Raw genomic sequence first — 27,691 nt, forward strand, 5'->3', positions numbered from 1 at the left:
CAAAGGAAGAATCAACATGGTCTTTAGGGTTAGTGAGAGAACCGTGGGAGAAGAATCTGCCTCTGACCATTGAAGATCTGGGCAAGTTGCAGGGCAGGGGGGGGGGGGGGGCGGGTCACAGTATCGTTACAACAGTTGCAAAATCACTCTCTAGGAGTTGCTCTGCTGACAGGGCAGCCCAATACTTTTTGCATGTCCCTCTCCCTGGGGAACCTGTGAAAGCCCACAGTAGGCCCTAGCCGTACGTACACACCTGTGGTGATCAGCACCTCCACCAGCCACCTGTGGAAGAGAAAAAAAGGCTTGGTATTGGTAGTGTGTATCACCAAGTACCAGCCAAGGTTAGTATAGGCCATGAAGACTGCAGCATGTGGCAACAGAAGGAAAGGTCACTCAACAGCAACACAACTATAACCTGGGGTTTCAGGAGAAAAAGAGCCTATGTGGATAAAACTTTGTTTCATTTTTAGTTTGCAACCAAGAGAGAGTAGAATGATGATTTTTCTACATTGTGGCATTATTTCTTCATCAGTCTCTGAATCCTCAGAGCCCTCAGGACTCCTCAATGGTAGGCATCACTCACAGCCCTATGATATACATTGTCTTATTTTCCCCAGACAGATTCTGGGTTTTATAAGAGTACAATCTAAGTTTCATTCATATTTCTAACTTCTGTGGTGCCAACTATTGAACACTGTACACATGATGTATTTGTTGAACAAATGAATTACTGAATAAGGTCTGACCTTATCACAGGCAGGAATAAATTAGAACTTTCCATGCTATTTATTGGGGAAGGGCTTGGGACTCAAATCTTGTCCAGATTTTATCATAACACCCTTCTCCCATAAATTCCCCCATCTTAGTGATCTGGGTCAGATCAAGATGGTGTAGTCTTCTACAATTTAAAAAAAAACAAAATCCTGCAATACCAGAAAGTCACCATGCCAAGGAATGGATTTTGTTGTTGCTTTCCACTGTCTTCTAGGGACATCACAAACAACATGAAAAAGGTTATAGAAATTCCTAGAAACTTTCACCCAGGTCCTGTTGCTTTCATGTTCCAAGCAATTTCTTATCATATCTACATTAAGTAGTCAAGAAAGCATCAGAACAACAAAACACTCTGAAACCAGATACTGAAGATGGAAACATACTCCCTCCTGGCTAAGAGTATCAAAGTATTTCCCTTGTGCCATAAGGCAACCAACATTATCCCTCATGCAGAGATGAAGAAACAAGCTCCAAGAGGTTGGGATTTACACCCTCCAAGAATGACAAAGGAGTAAAGCTGAGGCTCACACAACCAATTCTAGTGAGGCTCCACCACCCCATCCTGCCTTCCTCAGAAACAATCTCAGAAAAAGATCTATCTTACTCACTCCTCAGGACAGTATTCTTATGGAGGGTGGGGGAAACCATTAGGGACAGCTTGAGAAAACAGGTGAGTGGCAAAGGAAAATGGACAGATTTGGGTTTTAGTGCCTGAGCTCAAAAACCCTCAGGACAAACCTTATCAACACTACTACCTCTTCCTTCCCATTCCACCTCTGGGCAAGTAGCAATGGTGAAAAACAACTTTCAAAAGAAGTCTTGGTTTTCATCCAAACTATCAGCTCTCTCTCCTAGGCCTAAGTAGAATTTTCTGCTCAGTCTTGTTTTCTCAGAATCATTCCTGCTGAGCAGAACAAGCTATTGGAAGCTCCGCCCACTTTCCAAATCACTAATTTCTAATGGGCACATTTTGCTTTTATGGTCAAAAAATGGCTAGCAAAGTAGGAAATGAGCAGGGGATACAACTGTTGTCTTACAGCAGAAATTGAAGTTAAAGAGAAATAGAATGCAGTTTAACTCACTGGAATCTGCAGGGAACAGAGTCTGTAGCAATGAGTAGCTTCCTGTATACCACTGTGTGTGGTGAACAGGTGCTAACTCCCTCCCTAGCCACTTGTCTTGCCTAAGCTAACTCCAATTACAGGAAGAGCTACCTCAAGACAAAAAAGTAAGAACATGAAAAGCCTATATAGCTGATGTTGGGTCAAGTGACAATCAGAAGCATCATAACTGCAGCCTTCTAGAGCTGTGGGCCTCTGTACAAGGGATTTCACTGGCTGTTGGGAAAAAGTTACCTACCTTCAATGTGCCGTCGTACAGTCCAGACAGCATTGGGGTTACCGGGCAGCTCAGAGACAGCCATTTCTGACACCTGGCAGAAAAAAGAGACAAAGACTAAATGGAGAGAAATCTTGCTATTACTGACTGGACAGGACAGCAAACACCTCAGGGTCAACTCTCGGGATCTTCTCTGAAATTGCCAGTAGTGTTTCTGAGTGTAGTCAAAGGGCCCACAGAGAACAAAAGAATGATCTGGTATTGCTACTGGATTTAAAACTCAGACTCATTCATTAACCCTTCTCCTGCAGGGCTGCCCACAAGTAACCCAGAAGAGCAAAACTACAATGCTTTTCCTCCTCATCTGGAGATAGAGGGAGCCCTTCTTTTCAAAAACCTTCAAAAGAATGTTCTGAAAGTTAAGCCAGAAAGCTTTCAAATCCCAGGTTTGAACATGGCTTTTATCCATCAAATGAAAACCAAAATAGCTACATTCAGACAGAAGTTGATAGCCACCAGGCAAAATTCTATCTAGGAAGGTTGTGACTCATTAAGAGGTAGGAGCATCCTTACAGCAATGACATGTGCTTGATAGTGGTTCTTTGAAAAATACAATGTAGCAAATAAATGGTTTTAACTGTTCTCTCCTCCAAATGTATTAAATGCTGAGGGCCACAGACACAGAAGAACCTCAACACTGCCCTGCATAATCCAAACTAGTGAAAATGTAGCTTCTTTCTGATTTTAATGTGCTGATGTAGTAAAACACACACACACACACACACACACACAGTTTAAGTCAAATGGTAACCTGTTAGGATCTTTATGAATGGTTTAGTCAATCCCATTTTTGTTTTTGGCAAGGCAATTGGGGGGGGTCGGGTCAAGTGACTTGTCCAAGGTCACACAGCTAGGTAATTATTAAGTGTCTGAGGCCAGATTTGAATTCCAAGGCCAGTATTCTATCCAATGTGCCACTTAGTTGCCCCCTCTATTTGGTTTTGGCACAACAGCTCAACACTAACTTTTAAAAATCAAGGGGGTTCCTTAGGTCTAAATTCTCCAAGGGGAAAAAAAGAGATATAAAAATGTTACACCCTGACTATTAAGCACTAACATGACTGATGTTTTTCTCAAAGAGGACAAGGACATCAGAAAAATGATGCCATGACCACATGCGATTCGATATGAGTGAGGAGAGCTGTGTTAAGTCACCAGCCTCACTTTCTCCTCCAGAACCACCTGGGAACAACAGTCAGACATGGAGTAAGATGACTGGAAATGGCCCTGGAGTAGAAGCAATCAGGGTTAGGTGACTTGCTCCAGGTCACACAGCTTCTAAGTGTCTCAGGCCAACTTTGAACTTAGATTCTCCTGACTTATGGATCAATGCTTCACTCCCTGCGTCATCTAGCAATCCTTTAAATGCTTTAGGAAGAACTCCAAACCAAATCCTTATATATATAGAACAGCTAGCCAGAGGAGTAGCTCATGGTTCACAAAATGACATTGGAAAATTTCATCAAGATCACTAATAAATTCGGAATCAGATTTAAGTCCAAAGTTAATGACAAGTAGCCCAGGAAGAAAACAATCTCATCATAGTCAATGCACAAGAGTCTCAAGTTTAAATTATTTTTTAGGACAAGATAGTAGGGTTAGCAATACGCTGAAGTGCCAAAAGGATGGAACTCACAAAAAACGTAGACCTAAAAGATAGGTAGGAAAATATTATGAACAATAGACTCTGCACAAGGCCAACAAAAATCAGCAAGACTACTGAAGGGTTTTACAAATTCAAAGAATATTTCAATCAATTCCAGAAGACTAAAACCCAGAAGTGCAGATTCTATTTTAAAAGAAATCAATTCAAACAATCCTTTCTAAAAAGAACCACCATTAGAAGAATGATCCAGCACTCTCGACTGACATTTTCCATATGAACCATATATACTGTAGACATTATACGTAAGGACACAGGTTGAAGTTTTTCCTGCAACATTCAGAATGGACTTAAATCATGTTAGTGCTTAGTAGCCAAAACATTACATTCTCATAACACTGCCTCACTGACCGCAGGTCTTTTTTTCCTTGTAGACCTTACACCAAGGGAAGTCCCTGTTTTTGTGAGAAGTGGTGTCAAACTCAGATGGAAATGAAATAAAACAGGACTAGAAAAGAAAAAACCATTCAATCAGAAACTGACATCTTTTTACACTCAGACCAAATTCTAACTCCTTTGACTACAACCAGAGTAAAAGTTGTATCCTGTCACACTAGTGCTTATCCCATAATCCCATCAAGTAACCTGGCAATCCACTTTACCTCTAGTCCATGCCTCAAAACCCTTAGAGAAGATCGTGGACCTCTGCCACAAGCTACATACAGCTGTGGGGTGTCTTCATTGGCCAGATCAGCAATCTGCACAAGAGTATGATGGTTAGGATATAATTCTCTATTGCCCAAAACCAAAGAGGATCAAGATGATTCAGCTGGAACTAAATTGACATTTCCCTCTATTGTAATATGGTTCCCATAGCTCTAAAAAGGCTTCATCAATTTTGGAGTGAAAGCAAGAGCCTTTCCATTGAAAGTATCTTAAATTTCTGTGACAGCACAAAATTCTTCAATTAATTAACAGGATAAAACTGAAATCAGTCAGCTCAGAGATTCTTAGTTACCTGAAATTTAAGGAAATTCACTTGAATCTAAGATATGCTACATTTCACTAAGGTTATTTTTTCCTTCCTTGATTAAGTCTTCATTTCCCTCAAATACAAAACTGTCCAAAGTGGATTTTAGAGCAAACAATTATTTTAGCCAAGTCACTGAAGGAAAAAAACAATCAGCTGAATGGGAAAAGTAGCCCTTGACTTCATTTTTGGCTCTCAGGTCTATCTCTTTCTCATGAGGAAAATAAAAGATTTTGATTAAAAAAAAAAAAAACAAACAAAAAACAAAAAACCAACACAAAAAAAATCCTAGAACTCCTTTCCAGATCTCTTCTTAGGAAAGATATCAATGTTCCAGGTCAAACACTAGTTATGTCCTAAATATCTTGGTAGAGTCTGGCTAAAAAAATAAAAAATAAATAAAAAAAATCCTACTTTTGAAGCATCCCTTTGAGAACCAAAACTCTCCCCATTCTCTCTGGGGAGGTGCCTATTTTTAAGGAATGACATTCAATTTAAAATCATTTGCATTTCTATAAAAGAAGCAATGGGTTCTCTAAATATACTCCCCTTCTACCCTCAGCAGTTTAAAGGGTTACTTAAAGGAAAGCTCAAAATTTTTGCTCAGCACTTCAAAAGAAACACAGCCACATTCCTGAGAAAGAGTACTTCTATATCCTAACCCAATCATTTGGGTCATTTCCAGCTGAGCTTCCCCTCCCTTATACAAAAGACAGAAGGACTGGGCTATACCTGACAAAACAGAATAGGGGAGAGACTATCCAGTTCATCCACCAAAACTAAGTTTTTGAGAGGTCGAGGCTGGAAGAAGAATGTATCTCCTTCTTCCAGTGGCATAGCAGAGGAGAACTCAGGTTCTTCATCATCATCTCCAAGATGGGCAATCTGATATAGATAACTGGATAAGGAAGAAGTGAGACTCTGGTTAAGACATTTGCTAGAAAATGAGAAGACTCCTGTCATTAAAGAGCAAAAAAAACGTCAAAAGTTCTACTTATCAGTATTAGTTTTCTCATTATTAAGCAGAGAAGCAATGCTAAAAGAACTTATTGAATGTACTCCAGCACAGTATTCTTTAAAAAATATAATAAAATCAAAGAAGAAAATGTTGATAATTTCAAAGGCTGCAAACATGTAAGTTGTATAAATGTGACAAATACAATCTTAATGAAATGAATTAAAAAAAATCCTAAGGATAGCCAAACTTATTCTAGTCACCATTCTCACATATTCCCTAACAAATGTGTCTGACTTCTGAACCCTTGAAATTTACTTTGTATAATAAGTCTGGGAATGGAGAACTGGTAAGTGTCCTGGTTTTACAATGAGTTAATTCAGGCTGCTACTAAGCAAAATCTACTGATTTCTCCTCCCTCTGACAGCACAATTAATAGTATAGTGGTTCAAGGGTAAACCAAAAAGAAAAAAAAAAAGAAAAAATTGCCAATAGTAAACACATTTTCTAACTTCAGGCCACAAAGATGAAATAACACTTATAAATCACAAACAAAAAAGGCCAACTAAGTCAAATATCAGTCACCAAATCAAATAGAAAATTAGCAGTCTAGCGGGGCAGCTAGGTGGCGTAGTAGATAAAGCACCGGCCTTGGAGTCAGGAGTACCTGGGTTCAAATCCGGGCTCAGACACTCAATAATTACCTAGCTGTGTGGCCTTGGGCAAGCCATTTAACCCCATTGCCTTGCAAAAAAACTTAAAAAAAAGAAAATTAGCAGTCTGGACTAAATCTCAGACTCCTATATCCTAGGCAAGTATAAAAGTAGCTCCTAGCTAACTTTCACATACAGGATACACTAAGAACAGGCTGGGTCTTCAATAACTATTTGTTAATCAATAAGATGACACCAGAAAATTTCTGAACTTTAAGCTGAATGATTTAATTAAAAGTTTCATTTGGGAAGACTAATTTCAATTCTGTGTTCACGACAAATTAGAGATGAAATGGAAAGAGTTAAAAGACACAAAGTTATTCACTGAATGATGAATTAAAGGAATGAAATTTAGATTCAAAGGAGATAAGAACTCAGGGAATTGTTTGCAAAGAGAAAAACATATGAGAATAATAGATGAAATCAGAGAAATACAGATGGAGGTTCAAGGTCAAAACCCTGAAGAATATCCAGAGTTAGAAATGATGACAACAAGCCACCCTAGCCAACCGGCAGAATGGGAACCCCAACTCCAAGACAGTGTGGGGCCTCAGAAACCAAGGGAGGAGCCTGTAGTAAGGATTCACTGCTATACAGATAAGGACTGAGAAAAGGTCATTGGAATCAGGGAATCAGAGGTGAAGGATGACTTAAATCTGAAGTAAAGGATTACCCATCAATATAAAATTCTTGACTACAGTCTTCTACAGTAACAACGATCAAGGATAAGAATTACTCACTGATTTCCAAATTCTGATGCCACAAAGAGAAAGCCTGTTTTAAGCACACACATAGCAGCAGCCACAGGGACAGTATCAAAATATTTCAGTCGGATCTCAGTGACCTGCAAGATAACATGCAGACAATGGATTAATGATACAGCACATAAGAGGATCACTTGGGTAGTTTGTCAAAAGTACATTATAAAATCAATCTCCATAGTACCAAAATACAGGGAAGGTTGAAATGAAGAGCAAACAATTCTTCCAGTTGTCACATGGTGATCAAAACAGGTAACAATCATCTGGACCCAACATAAAATAAATTAACTTCTATAAATCTGACAATCTCCATCTAGAGAGAGATGTCTAACACACACCCTAACTAGAAAATGAACTGGCTAATAAGTTTCAATGAAGGAAAAAATATAATCAAAATACAGGAGGATGTGACAATAAACACCTTAACTAAGCACATTCATAAGGAATTTACTACAAAAGGCAAAAATGTTATTTTGCTCCCTTTAATATCTACTTACCATGTCTTCATCTGTCTCCAAAGTGATTTTGAAAATGTCTCCTTGTTCAGTTTGTGCCAAAAAGAAGAACATGGACTTGGTCTTATGGGTGGCAGAGCAGACAAAAATCATTCCTCTCTCAGGATCATCCAAGTCATTCTAACAAAGGCAAACAAAACAGCAAAGATCTTAGAAATGCTACTGTTCTCTCAGGATAATCACTGGGTCTGAAGCACAGGTTGACATTATACATAGCAAATACTGCTTTGGAGTGAAGCAAAACAAAGCAAGTACTATGCTGAAAGAAAATAGAGCAAGGAGATACCTGTCAAAAGACAACTCTTGAACATTTTCTAGAAAAGAGGTCAAATTCCACCTGCCCATATCATCAAGAGCCACTTAAACAGTGGAACTCTGTCAGAGACCAGGGCCAGTATGGCCTTCTGTAAGGACTCTACCATATTTGGGCCTCAGAGCCTGATCAGATTCAGAGAGGTAAGTTTTTGTCTTCAGGGAAAAAAATTCAGAGAAGAGACATGAAATAATCATCATTTCAGGCAATCAGTAAAGTCTTCACATACAATTGCTTATGACACAAGCCATTACTATCTATCAATCAATTACTGATCACTTATTTTACCTTCTCTTCACCCACATCCCCACCAAAATTCAGAGCCCACTTTTCAAGCTTACTAAACAATCATCATTTTTCCAAAGTGCAGGAAATTTCCCCTTCTAAAGAAGTGGGTAATCAATCTTATGTGTGCTCAATATGTAGTGATGAAGAGATCTAGCAAGTCCTATCAAATTGTGGATAAGCTCTGGCAATAAAAAATAAGCTCTCAAAACAAACAATAAATTGTTTTCTTTCCATGTTCCTTCTCCATTGCTATTCTTAAAGACCCCATGCCTCGCCCCTTAGTCCCAATAGTCCCAAAAGGTCTCACCCGCCTTCTAGGAATGGGACATCTGATATCAGGCTGATCACCAAAGTTCTTATAGGTGATGTAGTTTTCAGAACATATCAACACACCACTTGGACCATCTGAGCCTCCTGGCACTGTGGGATGAAGCAAAACATGTGAATGAGGTCAAATCTCAAAATTAACACTTTTGTCTCCCAAAGGCAGGCCACAACTTAATGGATAGAATATGATTGAAGTAGAGAAACTTGCTACTGATGTGTACTCAGAAGTTCAATCATAATAGCCTATCTCACTGACATACAAGTGTAACATTTATCTTTTTTAAGGTTGGATAAAAACAGAATCAAGTTTGTGGACTTCTGAACAATGGGGAAGAACAAAACCTTCACAAATGCAAAGGTCATGATAACATGCTTGAAGCATATAATATGGCTATGTGAAATCCTCAACCACCTGCCAAATTTCATCTCAATTGATTTCTAGGCCAACTCTCCTCCATATAAAATAAGTACCTTGGGCTAAATGATATTTAAGTAGTCCCTTCCAGCTCAAATTTTTCATTCTACATCTTCTACTTTCCATTTGCAGATTAAAACTGGGGACCACTTCTCATCACATGTTCCTGTCCCCCAAACTTTCTCAATATAGAACTTAGTCTACAAATATATTCTGAGACCATTTAAAATTCTCCAATTGAGTTTATTTTTATTTTTTTAGGTTTTTGCTAGGCAATGGGGTTAAGTGGCTTGCCCAAGGCCACACAGCTAGGTAATTATTAAGTGTCTGAGGCCAGATTTGAACTCAGGTACTTCTGACTCCAGGGCTGGTGGTTAGGGTTAGGGTTGGTGCTGTATCCACTGCGCCACCTAGCCACCCCTCCAATTGAGTTTAAATTAGTTTTTGCCTAATTTAAAAAAGGTGGCAAGTGCCAAAGCAAGAATCATGTGAACTTTATCCCACTCCTTAGTATCCTTACAGTACTTAGCTGAGTCTTGCATACAGAAGGTGCTCAAAAAAATCTATCAAGAGTCAATGTAGGAGTGGCTAGGTGGCGTAGTGGATACAGCACCAACCCTAACCCTAACCACCGGCCCTGGATTCAAATCCGGTCTCAGACACTTAATAATTACCTAGCTGTGTGGCCTTGGGCAAGCCACTTAACCCCATTGCCTTACAAAAAAACCTAAAAAAAGTCAATGTTTATTTTCAAAGGACAAAAACTTAGTGCCCCCCCCAAAAGGTTCTTATCTTCATAGATATCTAATTCCTCGCTTCCTTTCCCCAAGTTTTCTCACCTACAACATAAGGGAAAAGGGGTGATGGACAAAATGATCTTTAAGATCTGCCAGCTCTAAAATACTCATTTTAGTATCATTCCTTTTCTCTTTTTTGTTTTTCCTTCTCTAATGCTGTACTTTCCATTTATACTACATCTCTTATCTCCTGAAATGTTAACATGGAATTGAATCCTTTCTTAACATTTTCAAAAACCTTCAACCTGCCTTATTAAAAACAATAAGATTTTCCCTGCATTGTCACACTCCTTTCACTTAACCCTACCAACTACTCACCAATTTCTTTCCTTTCACTCAAACAATTGTTGAAAATGTGCCCTCTACTTTCTATCCATTTATCCCCCTGCCCCAGACCTCACTGAAATCTAGTTTCCATTTTGCTGAAATCACTCATAGAAACTTTCCTTCCCACCTATAATATGAAGCAGCTGGATTCAAAGACCTCCAGTTGTAGGGTTCTCTGTTCTTCAAATTTATCCCAGGGCCTCATGACAGCTTTCATTTTCTGTTATCTCACTCTCGATCTCATACTGCTAACAAATTTCTTCTTGAAATGCTTCCCATACTGGGTTTTAATGATACTGAACTTCTGAATTCTCCCCATGGGCACCTTTTCCTCTTGGTCTCTCTTCTACTCTAAAACTATCTTTAGCCCTCTTCTTTGCTTTCTTCTAACTCAGTGAACTCATCAACCCTGTGCTCCCCACCTCTCAGGATCTTTCCCACCCAATGGACTCCTATACCTAATCTAATTTATCTCACTCCAGCCTGAGAAAGGTGATACCTGTGATGAGGAAGTTGCCATGCTCCTCCAAGGGTTCACTGTATTTTCGGACCACATGATTTAATCCTAAATCTAACTCATAGAAAGTAAGCGTCTGTTGGGTGTTGGCTGCTGCTTCTCCTGTTGGATCATTGTCTGCTTCCTACAGAGTACAAAAAGCATAGAGGAACAAAACCAGATTAGAACCACTTCATACAGACAATTCCCTGGTAGAATGAAGGTGGGCCTATCTCATGTATCTCAGGGAACTTATAAAGGTCTTTCCTGACAGTCTACATTCTGAGGTCATAAAATCACTTTTCTTCTCTTTGATATTTTCTAATCTCTTCTATCTAGTATGTCCTTTGCCTGTACCCAATAAAGTATAAGATCCCTAAAGGCAGGGAGGACTCATGTCTTTCTTTGTGTCCTCAGTCTGCTGGATAAATGTTTACTGATTTGGGTACATAGCTCAAACCAGAGCCTAGAACATTTAAAATGTGCAAACGGAATTCCTAAACATTTCAGGATAAAAGACAGAAGTCTAAGGCAAAAGTAGAAATGTAGAGGGCATGAGAACAGCAGCAAAGAGTTACAAAGAAGAAGGTACTCCTTAAAAAATGCTGATCCAATCTGAAGCAAGGTAAGGGAAAAGAACCTAATTTCATACCTCATAATCCATCTCCAGACAAGCAAACATGGGATTTTCAAATCCAACATCTACTCCCACCACATGATAAACCAAAGTATTGGCCTTGTGGGCTTCCAAGGGGGAGGAAATGGTAAGTCGGGCAGCAGCATCTCGATTCAGAATATAAACCAATTTCTGCTTTTCAATGGCACCTGAAGTTAAAAACAAAACACCAACATGAGCAGCTCATAACATGAAAAAACAAAATAACTAAAAACACAATTAAAGAACCAATTCCAGAGCTCATATAACATGAAACTTACAGGACAAGATTTAAAAATAAAGGGGATGTCCAAGGTCATTTACTTCAGACTCCTCATTTTACATGAGGTAACTGAGACTGACTCAAACATACAGCTTCTCAACAAGACAAACTCATCTTTCACAAGTTCAACAGCCAGTAAATATCACTTCAGCAACTGTGTTTCTCCCATATCTTACCACACTTCCCATTTATATTTGTACTTAAAACTTCTCTTAAAAATTGGCTTATGTGATTAAGATTAACTTGGAACCTAGTGAAAAAGTTATTTTCAGTCTGAGAGCAAATATTTCCATTATTTCAGAAATACTCATTGAGTTTCCCCCTCAAAGCCTGCTCAGTTATACACCACATTTTCTCCAGAAGAATCTCAGAGAAGAGACATGAATGTAAATCATCATTTCAGGCTGATGAAAACATTTATACCTAAAGTTAAGCAAGTCAACTTTATCCCTGTAATAGTCATGCCCTCCTCCTCAAATCTAAAATAAGAGACAAATTTGTTCTAAAAAATGGAGGAAAGCTACAAAAACTACAGAAGGGGAGGAATAGATTTTCTATATTGACTCCACTGTTAAAAAAAAAACCAGAAATTACTTTCAAACTACTCTGGTTATGACACATTTTACCCAGCAGTAATTGTACAGGACAGCTAGGAGGCAGCGTCTAAAGTCAGAAAGACTCATCTTCCTGGGCCTGATTCAGACTTCAAACACTTGTACTGGGTGACCCTGGTCAAGTCACTTAACCTTGTCTGCCTCAGCTTCCTCATCTGTCAAATGAGTTGCAGATGAGTTGCAGAAGGAAATGGTAAACCATTCCAGTATACTTGCCAAGAAAACCCTAAAATGGGGTCATAAAGAGTTGGATACCATTGAAACAAGGAAACAAATTACAGAGTTGTTTTGACATCTCGTCAAGAGAAATTGCCCATTTTCTAAGCAGGTTAATATACACAGTCTAAGAAACCAGTTATATAGAACTCAGTTGCAAAAATCACTTACTAATCATGACTGCTCTGCCTTTGGGATCAACAGCTAAGAACTGCCCAGGTACAATTCGTCGGCACCCACTCTTGCCAAAAGTTTCCTGATGGATCTTCTCAAACATGTTCTTGGATGGCTGATACTCCAAGATGACAATTCTGCCAGAGTCACTGCCAACTACAATGTAATCTTTAGTACCACCAGTTAACCTAAAGGCCATGAGAGATCTGATAACACCAAACACTTCCACAGTCAAGAGGGTGTGCACTTTCCCAGTGTTGGGATCAGGGCGGAGCAGCTCCAAAATCTTCCCTCGGGAAACAACAATCTCCTGTTGTTTAGTTCCTAGGTTATCAAAAAAGGGAGAAAATAATCATGAACAATCATCAAAATCTGAAAAAGTAGCAGAAAAGCTGACAGACCCAGGCAAACTATCTCTATATTAAGACACAGCAAACAACAAAAATTTTAGAAAATAACTAAATATTCTCTCTAGGCTGTTAGGTTGACTGTCCCCTATTCTAACCTTGATGGGATCTGTTACATTATGAGATACATTAAGTTTGAATAAATTCACATCGGCAAACTGCTAGCTATGGCTAGTCCTAACACAGGAAGTCAAAATACAATATTCAACCTATTATTTCTGGTCAAAAGTGGATATTTCTAAACTATTGAAAGGAATGGAATGCTAGGAAGGCAAAACATTAAAAAGGAAAACTTGTCCCGCCCTCCCAGTTAACCCAGGAAAGACTACTTCCTACTGTCTTGGACAAATGCGTAAGGATGAGGCTCTGTGATGTTTGTCCTTGTGTCTGGAAGACCACAACATCAGGGAGGTGATGCCTGATAAGCATGTGAATTGGATTTGAGGGATGTACTGTGCTAAATCACCAATATTAGACTTTCGTCCAGAACACCTGAGTTCAGTGGTCAGATATGAATCAGCACAAATGGAGATGGCCCTTGAATGAGAGGCAATCAGGGTTAAATGACTTTCCCAAGGTTACAAAGCTAGTAGTAGATGTCAAGTGTCTGAGGCTGGATTTGTAATTCGGTACTCCTGATCCAAAGCCAGAGCACTAACTACTGTACCAACTAGCATCTCCAAAGAGATTTTGTGCAATGCAACTGAATGGCCTCCAGGGAGATTTAATGCTTTGTTATCCTTACTAGTATAAATTCCTGTTCTCCCCCTTACTTCAGGTAATCATCTTGTAATGATATAGGTTTCTTGATATATCCTAGAAAATAAACTACACATCTAATTTATTTTCTGTCATTTTATTTTAACACTAAGTTTTTAAGGTTTACACTAGTTGGTTAGACAAACGCAAATATTGCTTTGTTTTTAAACTGGCAAAACCACAGCTAGAGAACCTACCTGAGAAGTTGCCATGAATAGCAAAGCTGATGCCAGTGGCTCGCTGCAAGGTCAAGTTGTACAGGAACATGGTGGCAAGGTAACAGGGCCGCCTAGTACCCCTAAACTCAAGTTACTGTGTAGACCTGCCACAAGATGCACTAAAGAATACAAGAAGTAAATAAGTAAAAGATGAACTGTTAGTTTTTATTAATCCTTTTTAGGTTTTTGCAAAGCAATGGGGTTAAATGACTTGCCCAAGGCCACAAAGCTAAGTCATTATTATTGAAGTATTGCTTTCAAACCCTGTAGCTTGATTTGGATAGTAAGTGGATTCATAAAGCAAAAACATATTTTTTCCTCCTTCAGTAATTTGAAAGGGGAGATCAACATCAGCCTTTTCAAACTTTCAGTGTTCCCTCTCAAAAATCTGATAGCAAGGGTGCAGGAGAACCTTCTAACTAAGCACTGCCTCCGGTTACGTCAGTTCTTGCTTAAAGAGAGCCTGGGCTTGAGCAAAGGCTCAGCGGGCAGCCCAGTGAAGCTGGGGTCAGTGTCGTGGCGGCCACGAGTGAGGCCCTTCACCCTGCCGGCCTCGCCTCTCTGCCCCGGCTGGTTCCAGGGTGAAGGAAACCAGCCCTTCAGAAGCACCTGGTCACCGTGACAACCAGCACTGTTCCTGCGGGGGGGGGGGGCGCCCTGTCCAGGTACCCAGCAAGGCGAGGGTGAGGGGGGTCAGCACTCGGGGAGTGCTCCCGACTGCGGGTCTGAAGCCTCCAGGGCCTGCAAGGAGCAGCAGATGGGGTATCGGGGGGTGGATCGCCGGGGTCCCCGCCGCCCCACCCGGGCCGTGAGCCCGCACAACCGGATCCGGGGCCCGGGGGGGCGCCGGACGGCTCCAAGGCCTCCAGCCTCGGGGGGCGCGGGCCCCTCCCGCCACACGTGCCGCCCCTGCGCGGGGCCCGCGGCCTAGGCCCGGCCCCCTCCCCCACCCCGCCGGCGGCGGGCCCGCGGGCGCTCCGAGAGTCGGCCGAGAGCCGCTTCCCTTCATCCCTCCTGTCCCCCGGGGCGCACGGGGCTCGTGAAGCCGCTCCTTACCCCGCGGGTGGGCAGGATGGCACAGATAGCCGACGGATAGAGATCTGCCCCCCGCCGCAGGGTCTAGGCTACCAAGAGGGCCATTCCGCCGGCTCGCTACACTCGCCGCCCAAAGGAGCCGAACGCGCAGGCGCCGTACGAGGACCTTCCGGTCCCGCGCCAGAGGGAAAGAGGTGGCCAACACCGCGCCTGATCAGTCCTGCGCGCCCAGCCCCTCCCCCATCCCGCCTTGTTCCAGTTGGAACCCATCTGAAGTGCCTTCTTCCCTCCTGGCAGGGGAACAGATCCCCGGGAATCACCGTGCGTCGTTTTATATTTAAGTGACGAAAGACTTTGGCCTTTTCACCCAGCGAGATTCTGCACGCGAAGCCGCCCCGACCTCGAAGCGCCGCCGACATGGCAGTTGCTGCTCTTGTCATCATTTCGCCACCTGTCCCAAAACTTTTAGTGCAGACCTAAGTCACTGAAAGCTTAACCCGCACCAGGAACCCCCCCCTCCCCCGGCTCTCGCTGCAGGCACCTACCCGGGCAGCCAAGCCTTCCGGGGAAGGGCCGGGGTCCTCCTGCCACAGCCGGAAGTGCGGTGTCGGCGCCAAGATGGCGGACGGCGGCTCCCCCGTCAAGGCGGCCGAGGGCCCGGGCGGCGGCCGCTGCTCGGAGCTGTCTGCCGAGCTCATCCGCTCCCTGACGGAGCTGCAGGAGCTGGAGGCGGCGTACGGGCGTCTCTGCAGCGAGGAGGTGGGCCGCTTCACCCTGCGCAGCCTCAGTTTCCTTCTCTGCCACATAGGGGTGACCCCCCACACGCACACACCCTCGGCCTGCGGCAGCGTGCGAAGCGCTTTCCCGGAGTGGAAGCGCTACGGGGGCGCCGGGGGCCCTGCGGTGGAGAGGGGCCGGCTTCGGGGCGGGAGCGCGGGGGGACGGACCCGCGGTTCTAAATGCACCAAATAAAAGGCTTCTCCCCCCCCCCCCCGAGAAATTCAATTATATTAAAAACTTAAAGAATGTTAAAGAAAAATTCAGAAACGTTTCTTCTCGCCCAGTTTAAGGACACAAGCACGTGGGGAACCTCGGTAGAACTTCGGTAGGTGGACGTTTGTGGGGTCGAAAAGCAAACCCCGTGCATTCAATTCGATCAACTCAAATTCCGTGGGTGCCCGCGCTGTGCCAGGCCGCCGAGACCTGCCCCTCGGCCTGGTAGCTGGTGGCGTCCCCAAGTCCCGTCGTGGGCAGAGATAGGAGTGGAGGGAAGCAGCAGGGGCCTCTGGTTTCAGTTTATTGGATGCACTTTACACGTCTTCACAGCTATTTACACCGAAATTCCTTTCCACACACACAAGGTTATTTAGTGGCCCTGTTTTTCCCCTTGTCTTTGGGTATATGTTTTTCCTTTCATTCTTTTATCATTCTTTCCTTTCATTCCTTCATTCATTTTTTTTTGTAATATAAATAGGGTTACGGCGTCCTTCATTCTTGAAGAAGACCCTGACCTCAGGGAGATGATGCCATGACAAGCACTTGAATTGGATTTGTGTGAAGGGGGTTGTGCCGAGTCACCAGCCTCTGGGTCCAGTGGCCAGATAGGAATCAGGGCCACTGGAGATGGCCCTGGACACTAGGCAATCAGGGTTCAGTGACTTGCCCAAGGCTACACAGCTAGTAACTATCTAAGACTGGATTTGAACTCCCATCCTCCTCACTCTAAGATCAGCATTCTATCCACTTTGGCACTCCTTTCATGTAGCCCTCTGCTAATCACATATTCTGTTTTTAATTTTTGTACAAATGTTTTTTATACATTTCTAACATTCTTGTTTAAGAGTGTTATTTTTTTACTAATACTTTTTCACAAATTTCTTTATACTCCTTAAATGACATTATTGCAGCCCATTACAGTGATATACCAAAAGTCTATTCACTGACCAAGTGACTGATGTACCATAGTGTATTCAGCCATTCAACAACTGTTAGACACGTTTCCAGTTCTTTGAAATTACAAATTGATACGTGTATAGTATGTGTATATAGCAAATATAACATGGGTATATGTGTAAAGGTATATACATATCTGTACAAATATAGCCATAATTCTTTTCGTGTATATTCTCAATAAAGGGATAATTGAGTGAAGAATTATAATTATTTTTTAATTCTTGCTTGTACTGCCAAATTACCCTTCAAAAAGTTCAAATGTTCAATGAAACTCTTAAAGGCCTCCTGCCATAAAGAGTAGACTTACATCTCTGTTAAATGACAGAGCTTATTAATTGGAAGCTTGAGACCTCTCAAACAGAATCAACCCTTTACATTCTCTTTACATGCATCTTGTTCTTTAGAGTAAGAATCCTCTAATCCATATTCGGTAACTTCATGGGGAAACAATGAAAAGCTTGTGAGACCTGGAGCTGAAAAAGAGGCTTTTTTTTGGCTTAATAGTATTTTATTTTTCCAATTACATGTAAAAGTAGTTTTCAGCATTCATTTTTGTAAGATTTTGAGTTTTTTCTGGAAAAGACTCTAAAAACTATCTCTTACAATCCCTTTATTTTACACAAGAGGAAACTGAGTCCCTGAGGCAAATGCCTAAGGTCACATAGGTAGGAAGTAGTAAACTTAGGTCTCTTGGCTCTAAAAATTAGCACTCAGCCAAAGCTTCTGTTTAAAATTAGGTAAAAAGGGTTAGTTTAAATACTTGCCAGCTCAAAAGTTCTTTTATCATTGATGTCTTTTGGGATGATCAAACATTAATGAGCCGCTAAATGCACTTGATACAAGGTTTGTTAAGCAATTACCTGCTTTTTTCAAGTTTGGTAACTTTTGACCTAGTACTTAACCACTATTCCAAGTACCTCATGGTTGAATTTGTCAAGACTTATATAGAGTATTATTTTACATCTATCTACCAAGTGAACTTGGTCATGGTGAGTTTTCCCCTGAACCAGATTGAGCCATTTTAGTGGAATTGGATGGGACTAAACTTTTTTGGCTTTTAGAAAATAACATTTGTAGTTGCGCATTTTTCTGCTTCCTCCTTTCTCCTAGAGGTGTAAGTTTAGAGAACTCACCCCAGATGTTCACATGAACTGTATGTGCCTGACCTATGGTAGAGCATTCCAAGCTTGTATTGCTCTGACACACTGTAGTTTATCTCTAACACAGTGATGTGTTTTAGTCTTCTTCAATAATGAAGCACAAGAACCAACCGACCCAGTGTAGAAGAGCTGAACTTGTCTCTTCCGAAATAGTGTAAATCCTGGAAATGACATGAGATTTACTGTTTGTAAAACAGAAAGTGGTAGAAGAAGAACTGGATGCCCTCTTGGAGCAGCAAAGCACAATCGAGAGCAAGATGATCACTCTGCACCGGATGGGGTAAGTCCCATTGACTTGTCAGGGACATAGTCCCTGCTGCATAGTAGGCATTTAATAAAGGCTTTGATTTCAATACAGAGGCACAGTTGGTCCTGTTTACACCACTTATGTTAGAACTGATGTCACACTTGGAAATTTGCTAACATCAGAAATTTCTTTTTGATAGCATGATTTTCTTAAATTTCTTTGCTACTATCTTCTGATTTTCTTTCATTTCTTTCTGCTCACTTTGGTATAAAAAGAATATTTCTAGTAAAATTTCCAATTAGAAACCTCAGAGAGCAGACACAACCAGAATCTCCTCTGAAACTGAGGTGTTGTGACTCTTTGGCATATCTGCTGCTGATCTGTGTTCGCAGCCCCAACTTGCAGCTGATTGAGGGAGACGCTAAGCAACTGGCTGGCATGATCACCTTCACTTGTAGCCTGGCAGAAAATGTCTCCAGCAAAGTCCGTCAGCTTGATTTGGCCAAGGTAATCAATTTGAGTTTTGGTTGTTGGCAGTCAGATATCTCCCTAAGTTTGGGCTTTCAGTCTCCATTTCCCAACTGTAAACGATGTCATAATACTTCTTAACCCATACTTTCAAATTCTGTATTAATCTTTTCTGGGGGCTGCTAGGTGGCACAGTGGATAAAGCACCAGCTCTGGAGTCAGGAGTACCTGGGTTCAAATCTGGTCTCAGACACTTAATAATTACCTAAGCTGTGTGGCCTTGGGCAAGCCACTTAACCCCGTTTGCCTTGCAAAAACCTAAAAAAAAAAAAATCTTTTCTGGACATGGTTGCTTGTCTTCAGCCATTATAATGAAGTTCTACATAAGGAAAGCTATTTAAGAGTTAGTACTATCCAAAAGTGAAATGAGCTACCTTAGGAAGTAGTCAGCTCTCCAGATTGAGGCAGGTTGCCTATTGTGGATAGGGTAGGGATTGAATGACCTGTGAAGGCCATCCCTTCTATCTCCAGGAATTTGACCTGGCCATGGAGTTCAGCCTTTTCTCTACCTTCATACTACACAGTGATGTCATTACTTTGTTTGAAGTGGTATTCTTTTGCAGGATATTAATTATTCTCAGATATGTTTTCTCAGATAAATATAGACACATTTCAATATAAATGCAAATGTCAAAATATATTTTAATGTGAATGCAAACGTCAAACGTAAATTATTTATTCTTGTGTTATCTTGGTGGTTGGCTTCTATTAAAATATATGAGTGAGCTGACCATATAAATAGAATATGCTCAAGATACTGAGCAGCATCTCAAGGCCATTGTGACAGAAAAGTTTAACATTGCCACCAAGGAAGGTGATCTAATCCAAGTGGAACAATTCTTCAAACTCTTCCCTTTATTGGATTTCATGAGGAAGGGTTAAATTCAATTCATTTGAATTAATTTGGGTGGAAAATTTTCAAAGGCATGGAAGGTAGTTTCTAAAACTAGGTCTCTCTATAGAATCGCCTTTACCAAGCTATCCAGAGAGCTGATGACATCTTAGACTTGAAGTTTTGTATGGATGGGGTTCAGACGGCTCTAAGGAATGAAGACTACGAGCAAGCAGCTGCTCACATCCACCGCTACCTGTCTCTGGACAAGTCAGTCATTGAGCTTAGCCGTCAAGGCAAAGAAGGTGAATCTTCTTTGCAATGTGTTTGTGGTGTCTGCAATTTATTTCCAATTTATTTATTAGTACTGAACAAAGTGAGCACTTGTGACCTCAGAGGAGGGAGTTGGGTGGGACAGGGCAAGCAGAAGCCAGACAATCTTAGACTTGAGAACTAAAAATAACCTGTGACTCAAGTCCCTCATGGACAGATAAAGAAATGGCAGCTCATGGGGGCAGCTAGGTGGCGTAGTGGATAAAGCACCAGCTCTGGAGTCAGGAGTACCTGGGTTCAAATCTGGTCTCAGACACTTAATAATTACCTAGCTGTGTGGCCTTGGGCAAGCCACTTAACCCCGTTTGCCTTGCAAAAACCAAAAAAAAAAAAAAAGGAAAAGAAAAGAAAGAAATGGCAGCCCAGGGGCCTGTGCAAGGTCACCCAGTTTATAAGGACCAAAGCTGGGACTTGAAGGTGGGCCCTTTGTTGAACCTTCCTAGGATTTTCTCCTGGCTTTCAGTTAAAAAGTAGTGACATTTCTGGAGCATGGTCCCTACATTCTTAACATGATGCCATTTAAACTGGCAGTAGATCCAGATCATGTGCACCATAAAATATCTTTCTGACCAAGCCCCAGAGATCTTCTCTTACCAGAAAAATGACACAACTTTCCTAGTTGGTTTTATTAAGAGAGAGAGAGAGTGTCTTGGAAGGCAATTTAATATGGAAGTAACACTATTTTAGGGAGAGGCCATATATAGGCATAGAAATGAAACTTTTCTGCCCTCCTCTCAAAAGGGATCTTGTAATTCCTGCCTATAGTGATCTTTTAGACTCTTAGGGTCTTGGACCTGATAGGTATATATTTATATTCATTCTCCCATTTTTCCTCTTTCCTCCCATCCCCCATAGGCAGTATGATTGATGCTAACTTAAAGTTGCTTCAAGATGCCGAGCAACGTCTCAAGGTCATTGTGACAGAAAAGTTTGATATTGCCACCAAGGAAGGCGATCTGCCTCAAGTGGAGCGATTCTTCAAGATCTTTCCTTTGTTGGGTTTACATGAGGAAGGGTTAAGCAAATTTTCAGAATACCTATGCAAGCAGGTATGAGCTCAGACAGTAAAGTTGAGTGGGAGGGAAGCTCTGGGCTAAAGAGTGGCTGTCATTAGTTTTTGAGCCTACTCTATTTCCCTAGGAAGCATTTTTGAACCCCATCTTTCTTTCATCTCTTGCTTATTCCTCAAGGCAGGATGGATGTACACTCTAGCTCCTTCCTTCAGGTCAGTAAGAAGTACTGGAAAACTTAAGAGATAGATTACCCTACCATAATTTTAGTCCATCCTCAGCACGTCCAATCATCTCCTTCAGCTCTCTGGTTGTCTTAGGGCCATCAGAGCTCATGATGAGTTCAAAGTCATATAAAGGCCATGTTTAGGTGAAGCCAACAGACCTTCTTTGAGTAATAAACAAGGATCAGGTTATCAAATATAGGAGAAATAGCTCCTTCCCTTGCTCCCTTTCTTCTAGCTCCTTGAAAAGAAGTGAGGCAGAGTAGATCAGATGTTTCAGGAGTAGTGGAAAAGAGAATTGGTTCTAGAATGAAAAGACCTGAATTCAGATCCCATTTCTGACTTTTCCTGCCTTTGTGACCTTGGACAAGTCAATGAACTTCCCTCAGACTCAGTTTCCTCATCTCTAAATTGCAGCAATTGGACTAGATAAACATACAAAGTTTATCTTATAGTTGCCTAATAATTCTAGGTCTATGAGTCTATGACTTGCCAAAATAAATCACCAAGATGAATCCTTCTTACCAGAAATTCTCCATCAGCATCCTGGGATTGGTGCCAACTAGAATTTAAGGAGCTTCTCCTGTCCCTGATCAGTTAGAAATACTTCTAATATTAAAGATTCCTTGACTTGCTCATTAATTGAGTAGAATTGACAAGTTAGACTTGGAAAGAACACTGAGGCATTTTGTCTGGCAGTAACTATGTCTTTTTAGAACATAGTAAAACTCAGAAAATGAATGGAAGTTTCAAATTAACAACAGATTAGAAGTAGGATAAAAGATGTGGAGACTCCACATAACAGTTGGCAGCAGTTTCAACTTGACCTATTCAGAGAAGCCATTAATACTGAAAAACAGGAAATGAAAAAAAAAGACAAAACTCTATCCTTGAGTATAACTATTTCCTATAAAAGTTTAACTGTTATAAAATAGTTGCCAAAATGAGAATGCCCAAAGGCACAGAAACTATCTTAGCAAACACTTGATTTCTGTGTCAAACAGAGATAGGATAGCCCAGTGGCAGAAGTTTAGAACATACTCATTATAAAACATTTTGAAGGTGGTTTGCAGAAGTCTATAAGAGCAGCTTCTCATAAAATAGTGAAAAGCAGGGGAGGCAAAAACAGGTCTGCAGAACAGAAAGCTTGGCATAAGACCCAAAAAAGCCACATCATCCTCAGAGCATTCATAGGTAAAATTGGCAGGCAGTAAAATAGGCATAAAATGGAAAAGATTTGTCAGCATTTCTATAGTCTATTTTCACATCACAGGCAACAATACCACATTTGGCGAGGCACTGCAGATAGTGAGTTAAACTCAGAATTGAATAAAAGCAAGAGAGCAAGATGAATTATATATAGGAAATTTTGCAGTACTTTTAATAATCCCTAGCAGAAAAATCCCCTTTTAACACCAGTTTTCTCCCAGGGACTGATGTGTGAATATACATATATATGTACATATATATGTTTGAATCTTGGACCATCATAATCTTTGAAGTGTTAAAATTATAATTGACTCAAAGGGTGATGGAGAAGTGAATGAGGGGTACAAGTCATATTTCAAAGAGGAATATTATTGTCCAATAGATGAAAGTCTGAGGAATAAAAGGAGGTAGTCTAGTCACATAGTAAGTGAATATCCTGAGCATTCTAGTAATACCCACTAGTACTCCAAAAATGCATAAGACCTTGAGGAAGGCCATCACTGCATCACACAGAATGAGAAAACACACAAATGAATTGTGATGACTGATGCAAGAAGGAAGACCCACATTGACAGAATCATGGATTCATTGATAGACAGACAGACAGACACACACACACACACACACACACACACACACACGTGAGTTGTCTCTCTGTTTTAGACCCTTCTAAAATTGTTTTAAGCAATCTAGAATATAGTAGAGGCAAATTTGTACTCTTGGAGAAATGGTGAAATTGGAAAAGATAGGCAGATCCAAGGACCTTGTGCCAGTGAGAATAACAATAGTGATTCTGTTGCAGACATAGTTAGCATGTTATAGATTTTGCTTTTCTTTAGGTGGCTAACAAGGCCGAAGAAAACCTGCTTCTGGTACTAGGGACAGACATGAGTGACAGAAGAGCAGCAGTCATTTTTGCAGATACTCTAACACTTCTATTTGAAGGTAATCCTTTTTTCCTACCTTGTTGGAAAATTGAAGACATTCCTGTTGCCTATTGAAGACCTGCATTTTGGGATTTCTTCTCTCCCCTCTTTGTTTTTCCTAATAGAATTAATCCTAATTTTAACCCGATCTGCATAATTTGCTCAATGCCAAGCAAGAAAGAAGGAATTTATATATAGACATCTTGAGGAAATTATTCCTTCCTGACAAGTAGTTCATTTCCCATCAGACAGGTCCTAGGACCCATCTGATGTTTTGACCTTCTATAATTACTGGAAATACATGCTAAGACAATTTAGTCCTGAGATAAATTATTAGAAGGAAAGTAGTGTTCCAAAGTTCCAGGTTGACCAGGGAATAAGAATTTAGTTATTACTGGCTTTGTAGTCCAGTTCAGTTTTGAATGAAAGAGTTCAGAGTTTGGGTGGACAAGAGGAAAAGGGGCTTTCTTTTGGTGATAGGAATTTATAAATCCAGCCTCTCATTTTCTCTCGCCCAGGAATTGCCCGCATTGTTGAAACCCACCAACCTATTGTAGAGACCTATTATGGACCAGGCCGCCTCTACACCCTGATCAAACACCTGCAGCTGGAGTGTGACCAGCAAGTGGAGAAGGTGGTGGAAAAGTTCATCAAGCAAAGGGACTATCACCGCCAGGTAAAGAGTGAGAATGGGGTAGATACCAAGCAAACCACATCTCAGGGTTCTATACCCCACATTCCCCAAGATGGAAGGGACAGAAGAGGCTTGAACCTCTGTACTACTCTAGTTGTACTAGAATTTAAACTCTGCATTTGTCTGTCCTGAAAGAATATCGTTCCCTAGCCAAAGCTTGAGAAAGAAAGACATGAAAAGTATTGTCATTATGACTTTCCTAGAGCATGCTAAAAGGAGGACTCACGATGATAGATGTATGTATGTACACATACACACACACACACACCTCCTCTTTACTGCTGTATGACCTTGGGAAAGTCATCTGTCTCCTCATTCTCCACTTCCTCATGGGAAAATTGTCTCCTGCTCAGTCTACCTCTCAGTATGTTGTTAGGTTCTTGAAATGAGGTCATGTGTGTAAATGTATATGTGTATACACAACTGTGTGTGTGTGTGTGTGTACTGTACATATGTTTGTATACATACACACACACATTGAGAGTGAGAGAGAGACACGATGCAGCTGCCATGGTTGTTGGGTAGTGCTTGTGATTGATTGAAAAGGAAGATCATAAGAACAGAACCATTTATTCCAGAATTTGGTGTCAGCAGCCCTCAGATCCAAGAATCCTAGACTTTGAAATTTACTACTCATAAATCAGTTGCTGATCCATCTGTGTCATTTTGAGTGTAAAATTTATCTGAACATTCATGAGCATCAAAAAAGTGTCATTTGGTCATCACAGAAAAAGAGAGCTAGTCAGACAGACAGGGTAGATCAGATATTGTCGTAACAAATAAAACTGGTAAGTAATGCCCTGGTTCAATGTGAGTAATAGTGTTTTCTCTCTCTCTCTCTCTCTCTCTCTCTCTCTCTCTCTCTCTCTCTCTCTCTCTCTCTCCTTGTGTTTGTAGTTCCAGCTTGTCCAGAATAGTATGATGAGGAGTTCAGCAGCAGAGAAAATTGAACCAAGGTAACACACCTTCTCTTTTTTTGTCCATAGGAATTCTATTAGGTAACAGAAGGACACAAAATCTTTCCTATGACAATGTGCTCTTTATTTTTTCAAACTTAGTTTTTAGAAGTGTTTCTTATTCTTAGCATTGTTGTTTTATGTATATGGAGTTATTTTTCAAAGGGAAGGTAAACATATTATTTCTCTGTTCATGTTGTTCTCCAAATATTGATTTATTGATCTCTTCCTGTTGAGATATACTTATTAGAATTTTTGAGACTATACAGTATGTTCTTGGTTTTTATTTATTAGATATCACATTTTTACAGAAAAATTATTTGCTATACTTTATTTTTCTTTTCATTAAAAACCACTTTTATCAGTATGAGAGAAATCTTTTTCTGCCTGCTAAGTGACATTTGGAAATTTAACTTTGAAATGTGAGAAACTATTGGCATATAGCAAATGGAAAATTTCTAGTTTCTGATAACCCTCTACTTTGATTCACTGTCATTGAAAGTTGGGTCCTGGGAATCCTTTGGAAGATATTAGAAGAGTAGGAAGCAGAGGTTTTTCATGTTACATGAAAAAAAAGATGGGATTTGTCTGTTTTGTGGCTTATAATCAGGATCTTGGGACAGAGGGGACTTTAAAGATTATCTGATTCAACCCTTTTGACAAAGAAAATCCCAAAGCCTGTGAAGAAATGGGAAGAACTGTGCAAATAGAAGGTGACCTGACATGGATAGTATCTCCTGCCATACAATTTGGAGTAGAAAATTTTAAGGCAACAACACTTGATACCATTTTTTGGTCTCTGTGGCTTAAGTCAAGTAAAGATCTCTGGTCAGTCCTTCTCAGTAAACTCTTGGGATCTTAGACTAATAGTAGTGCTAAGGGACCTTCTCTTGAATTGGAGTTGACTGTTGACCCCTCAGAGCTTTTTGTGTATGAGACGGTGGTTGTTCTGACCCTGGAGGTTGGGGGTCAACTGTATTCTTGGTGTCCTGCTACCATAACATTTCCCCCTGCTTCCCAGGGAGCTGGATCCTATTTTGACAGAAGTCACCTTGATGAATGCCCGTAGTGAACTGTACCTGCGCTTCCTCAAAAAAAGGATCAGCTCTGATTTTGAGGTGGGCGACTCCATGGCCTCAGAAGAGGTGAAGCAGGGTAAGACCCCTGAGTTGACTGGGCAAGGGGTCTCACACTATTAATGCAAAACAGAACAAGCCTGCTCAGCCATGCTGGCCTAGGGAGAGGGGCTCTGAGCTGAGGAAGAAAGGGGCAGTGGAACTTCTCTGATCCAGCCCCTATATTTTATTGGGAGGAAACTCACAAAGGGAGTGAATGGAAGCACTGGGACCAGAATGTAAAAGACTGATTTTTCTTGATACACTATCTCACATTATGTGTATACTTAATCAGTGTCTTGGATAAAACACAGACATGACATACTTATTGAATTTGGAGGTTTGGGGATCAAATCCAAGAGGGAGTTCAGTTGAGAGATTTAAAAATATAGGAAAAGGGTAGCTAGGTGGGACAGCACCAGCCCTGGAGTCATGAGGACCTGAGTTCAAATGTGACCATAGACACTTAATAATTACCAGCTGTGTGACCTTGGGCAAGTCATTTAACCCCATTTTGCCTTGCAAAAACAAAAAATAAAATAAAAATAATAGTGACAGCCTAGTATATTGGACCTGCCATATGGGAGCTGAATTGCTTGATCGACTGGACTGAAGTTAAATAAGATAAAATTTGAAAGGCATAAATGTAACCAGATGCTTTGATTTAAAAAAGCAAGTCCAAGAATAGGAGGGAACAGCTAGACAGCATTTCATCTGCAGAAGATTGGGGGTGTAGGTGCACTGTAAGCTCATTATGAATTGACAGTTTAATGTAGCAGCCATAAAAGTCTGCAGTCGTTAGCTCGTTATGGTGACCAGGACAGAGTTGAACATAGGTAGGACCACTATTCTTTGCTCCAGTCAGAACATAACTGCCTCATTTTAGGACAGCTCTTGTTCAAGAGCATGGGGAGCATCTGTAGAAGGCAACAGGGACAATGATGACCTTTGAAGAGTCAGTTGAAGGAACTAGGGGGTGCTAAGCACCTCCTCTCCAAGAACACGATGGCTGCTCTCATATGGCAAAGGGTCTCAGAAAACTAAGAACATGGGCGGCTAGGTGGCTCAGTGAATGGAGCGCCAGCCTTGGAGTCAGGAGTTCCTGAGTTCAAATCCGGCCTCAGACACTTAATAATTACCTGGCTGTGTGGCCTTGGGCAAGCCACTTAACCCCATTGCCTTGAAAAATCTAAAAAACAAAAAAACCAAACTAAGAACAACAGGTGGGAGCTGCAAAACTTAAGAATGGAGAAGAAAAACTTGCTTATGATGAGAGCTTGTCCTATAGGGAAACAGGATTTGTCCAGGGTTTGCTTCCCCCCTTTGGAGGCGTGCTGTCAAGCATGTTCTAGAGGAATTTCTTAATGTAGGTTTGGGATAACCTCAGTGGTCTGTGAGATATCTTCCAGCTCTAAGATTTGGTGGCCTCCT

The 27,691-nt window shown here is 41.1% G+C and overlaps 2 protein-coding genes and 2 non-coding genes across 4 annotated transcripts in view; 1 reads left to right on the top strand and 3 right to left on the bottom strand.

Moving 5' to 3' along the window:
- The window catches only part of SF3B3 (splicing factor 3b subunit 3), a 36,841-nt gene extending 21,613 nt beyond the window's left edge, over window positions 1-15,228 (bottom strand). The window contains exons 1-11 of the mRNA XM_074199348.1: window positions 15,095-15,228; window positions 14,018-14,157; window positions 12,652-12,978; window positions 11,365-11,537; window positions 10,716-10,857; window positions 8,658-8,770; window positions 7,732-7,869; window positions 7,214-7,317; window positions 5,538-5,703; window positions 4,438-4,533; window positions 2,134-2,206 (exon numbers count right to left, since the gene is read on the bottom strand). Of these exons, the coding sequence (XP_074055449.1) occupies window positions 2,134-2,206; window positions 4,438-4,533; window positions 5,538-5,703; window positions 7,214-7,317; window positions 7,732-7,869; window positions 8,658-8,770; window positions 10,716-10,857; window positions 11,365-11,537; window positions 12,652-12,978; window positions 14,018-14,087 (1,402 nt within the window). The 5' untranslated portion in view covers window positions 14,088-14,157; window positions 15,095-15,228. The remainder of the gene's footprint in view (window positions 1-2,133; window positions 2,207-4,437; window positions 4,534-5,537; window positions 5,704-7,213; window positions 7,318-7,731; window positions 7,870-8,657; window positions 8,771-10,715; window positions 10,858-11,364; window positions 11,538-12,651; window positions 12,979-14,017; window positions 14,158-15,094) is intronic.
- Window positions 8,184-8,271, bottom strand: LOC141510740 (small nucleolar RNA SNORD111). Its single transcript, XR_012475158.1, has one exon. It is a non-coding gene; the product is annotated as a small nucleolar RNA SNORD111 (small nucleolar RNA).
- LOC141510739 (small nucleolar RNA SNORD111) lies at window positions 11,977-12,057 on the bottom strand. The gene has a single exon (XR_012475157.1). It is a non-coding gene; the product is annotated as a small nucleolar RNA SNORD111 (small nucleolar RNA).
- COG4 (component of oligomeric golgi complex 4) overlaps window positions 15,009-27,691 on the top strand; it is a 33,225-nt gene continuing 20,542 nt past the window's right edge. The window contains exons 1-9 of the mRNA XM_074199378.1: window positions 15,009-15,832; window positions 18,384-18,466; window positions 18,826-18,940; window positions 19,924-20,098; window positions 20,982-21,175; window positions 23,409-23,514; window positions 24,014-24,171; window positions 25,087-25,145; window positions 26,167-26,300. Coding sequence (XP_074055479.1) covers window positions 15,692-15,832; window positions 18,384-18,466; window positions 18,826-18,940; window positions 19,924-20,098; window positions 20,982-21,175; window positions 23,409-23,514; window positions 24,014-24,171; window positions 25,087-25,145; window positions 26,167-26,300 — 1,165 coding nt within the window. The 5' untranslated portion in view covers window positions 15,009-15,691. The remainder of the gene's footprint in view (window positions 15,833-18,383; window positions 18,467-18,825; window positions 18,941-19,923; window positions 20,099-20,981; window positions 21,176-23,408; window positions 23,515-24,013; window positions 24,172-25,086; window positions 25,146-26,166; window positions 26,301-27,691) is intronic.

This window comes from Macrotis lagotis, chromosome 1 (genome assembly GCF_037893015.1).
Source record: "Macrotis lagotis isolate mMagLag1 chromosome 1, bilby.v1.9.chrom.fasta, whole genome shotgun sequence".
Taxonomy (NCBI): domain Eukaryota; kingdom Metazoa; phylum Chordata; class Mammalia; order Peramelemorphia; family Peramelidae; genus Macrotis; species Macrotis lagotis.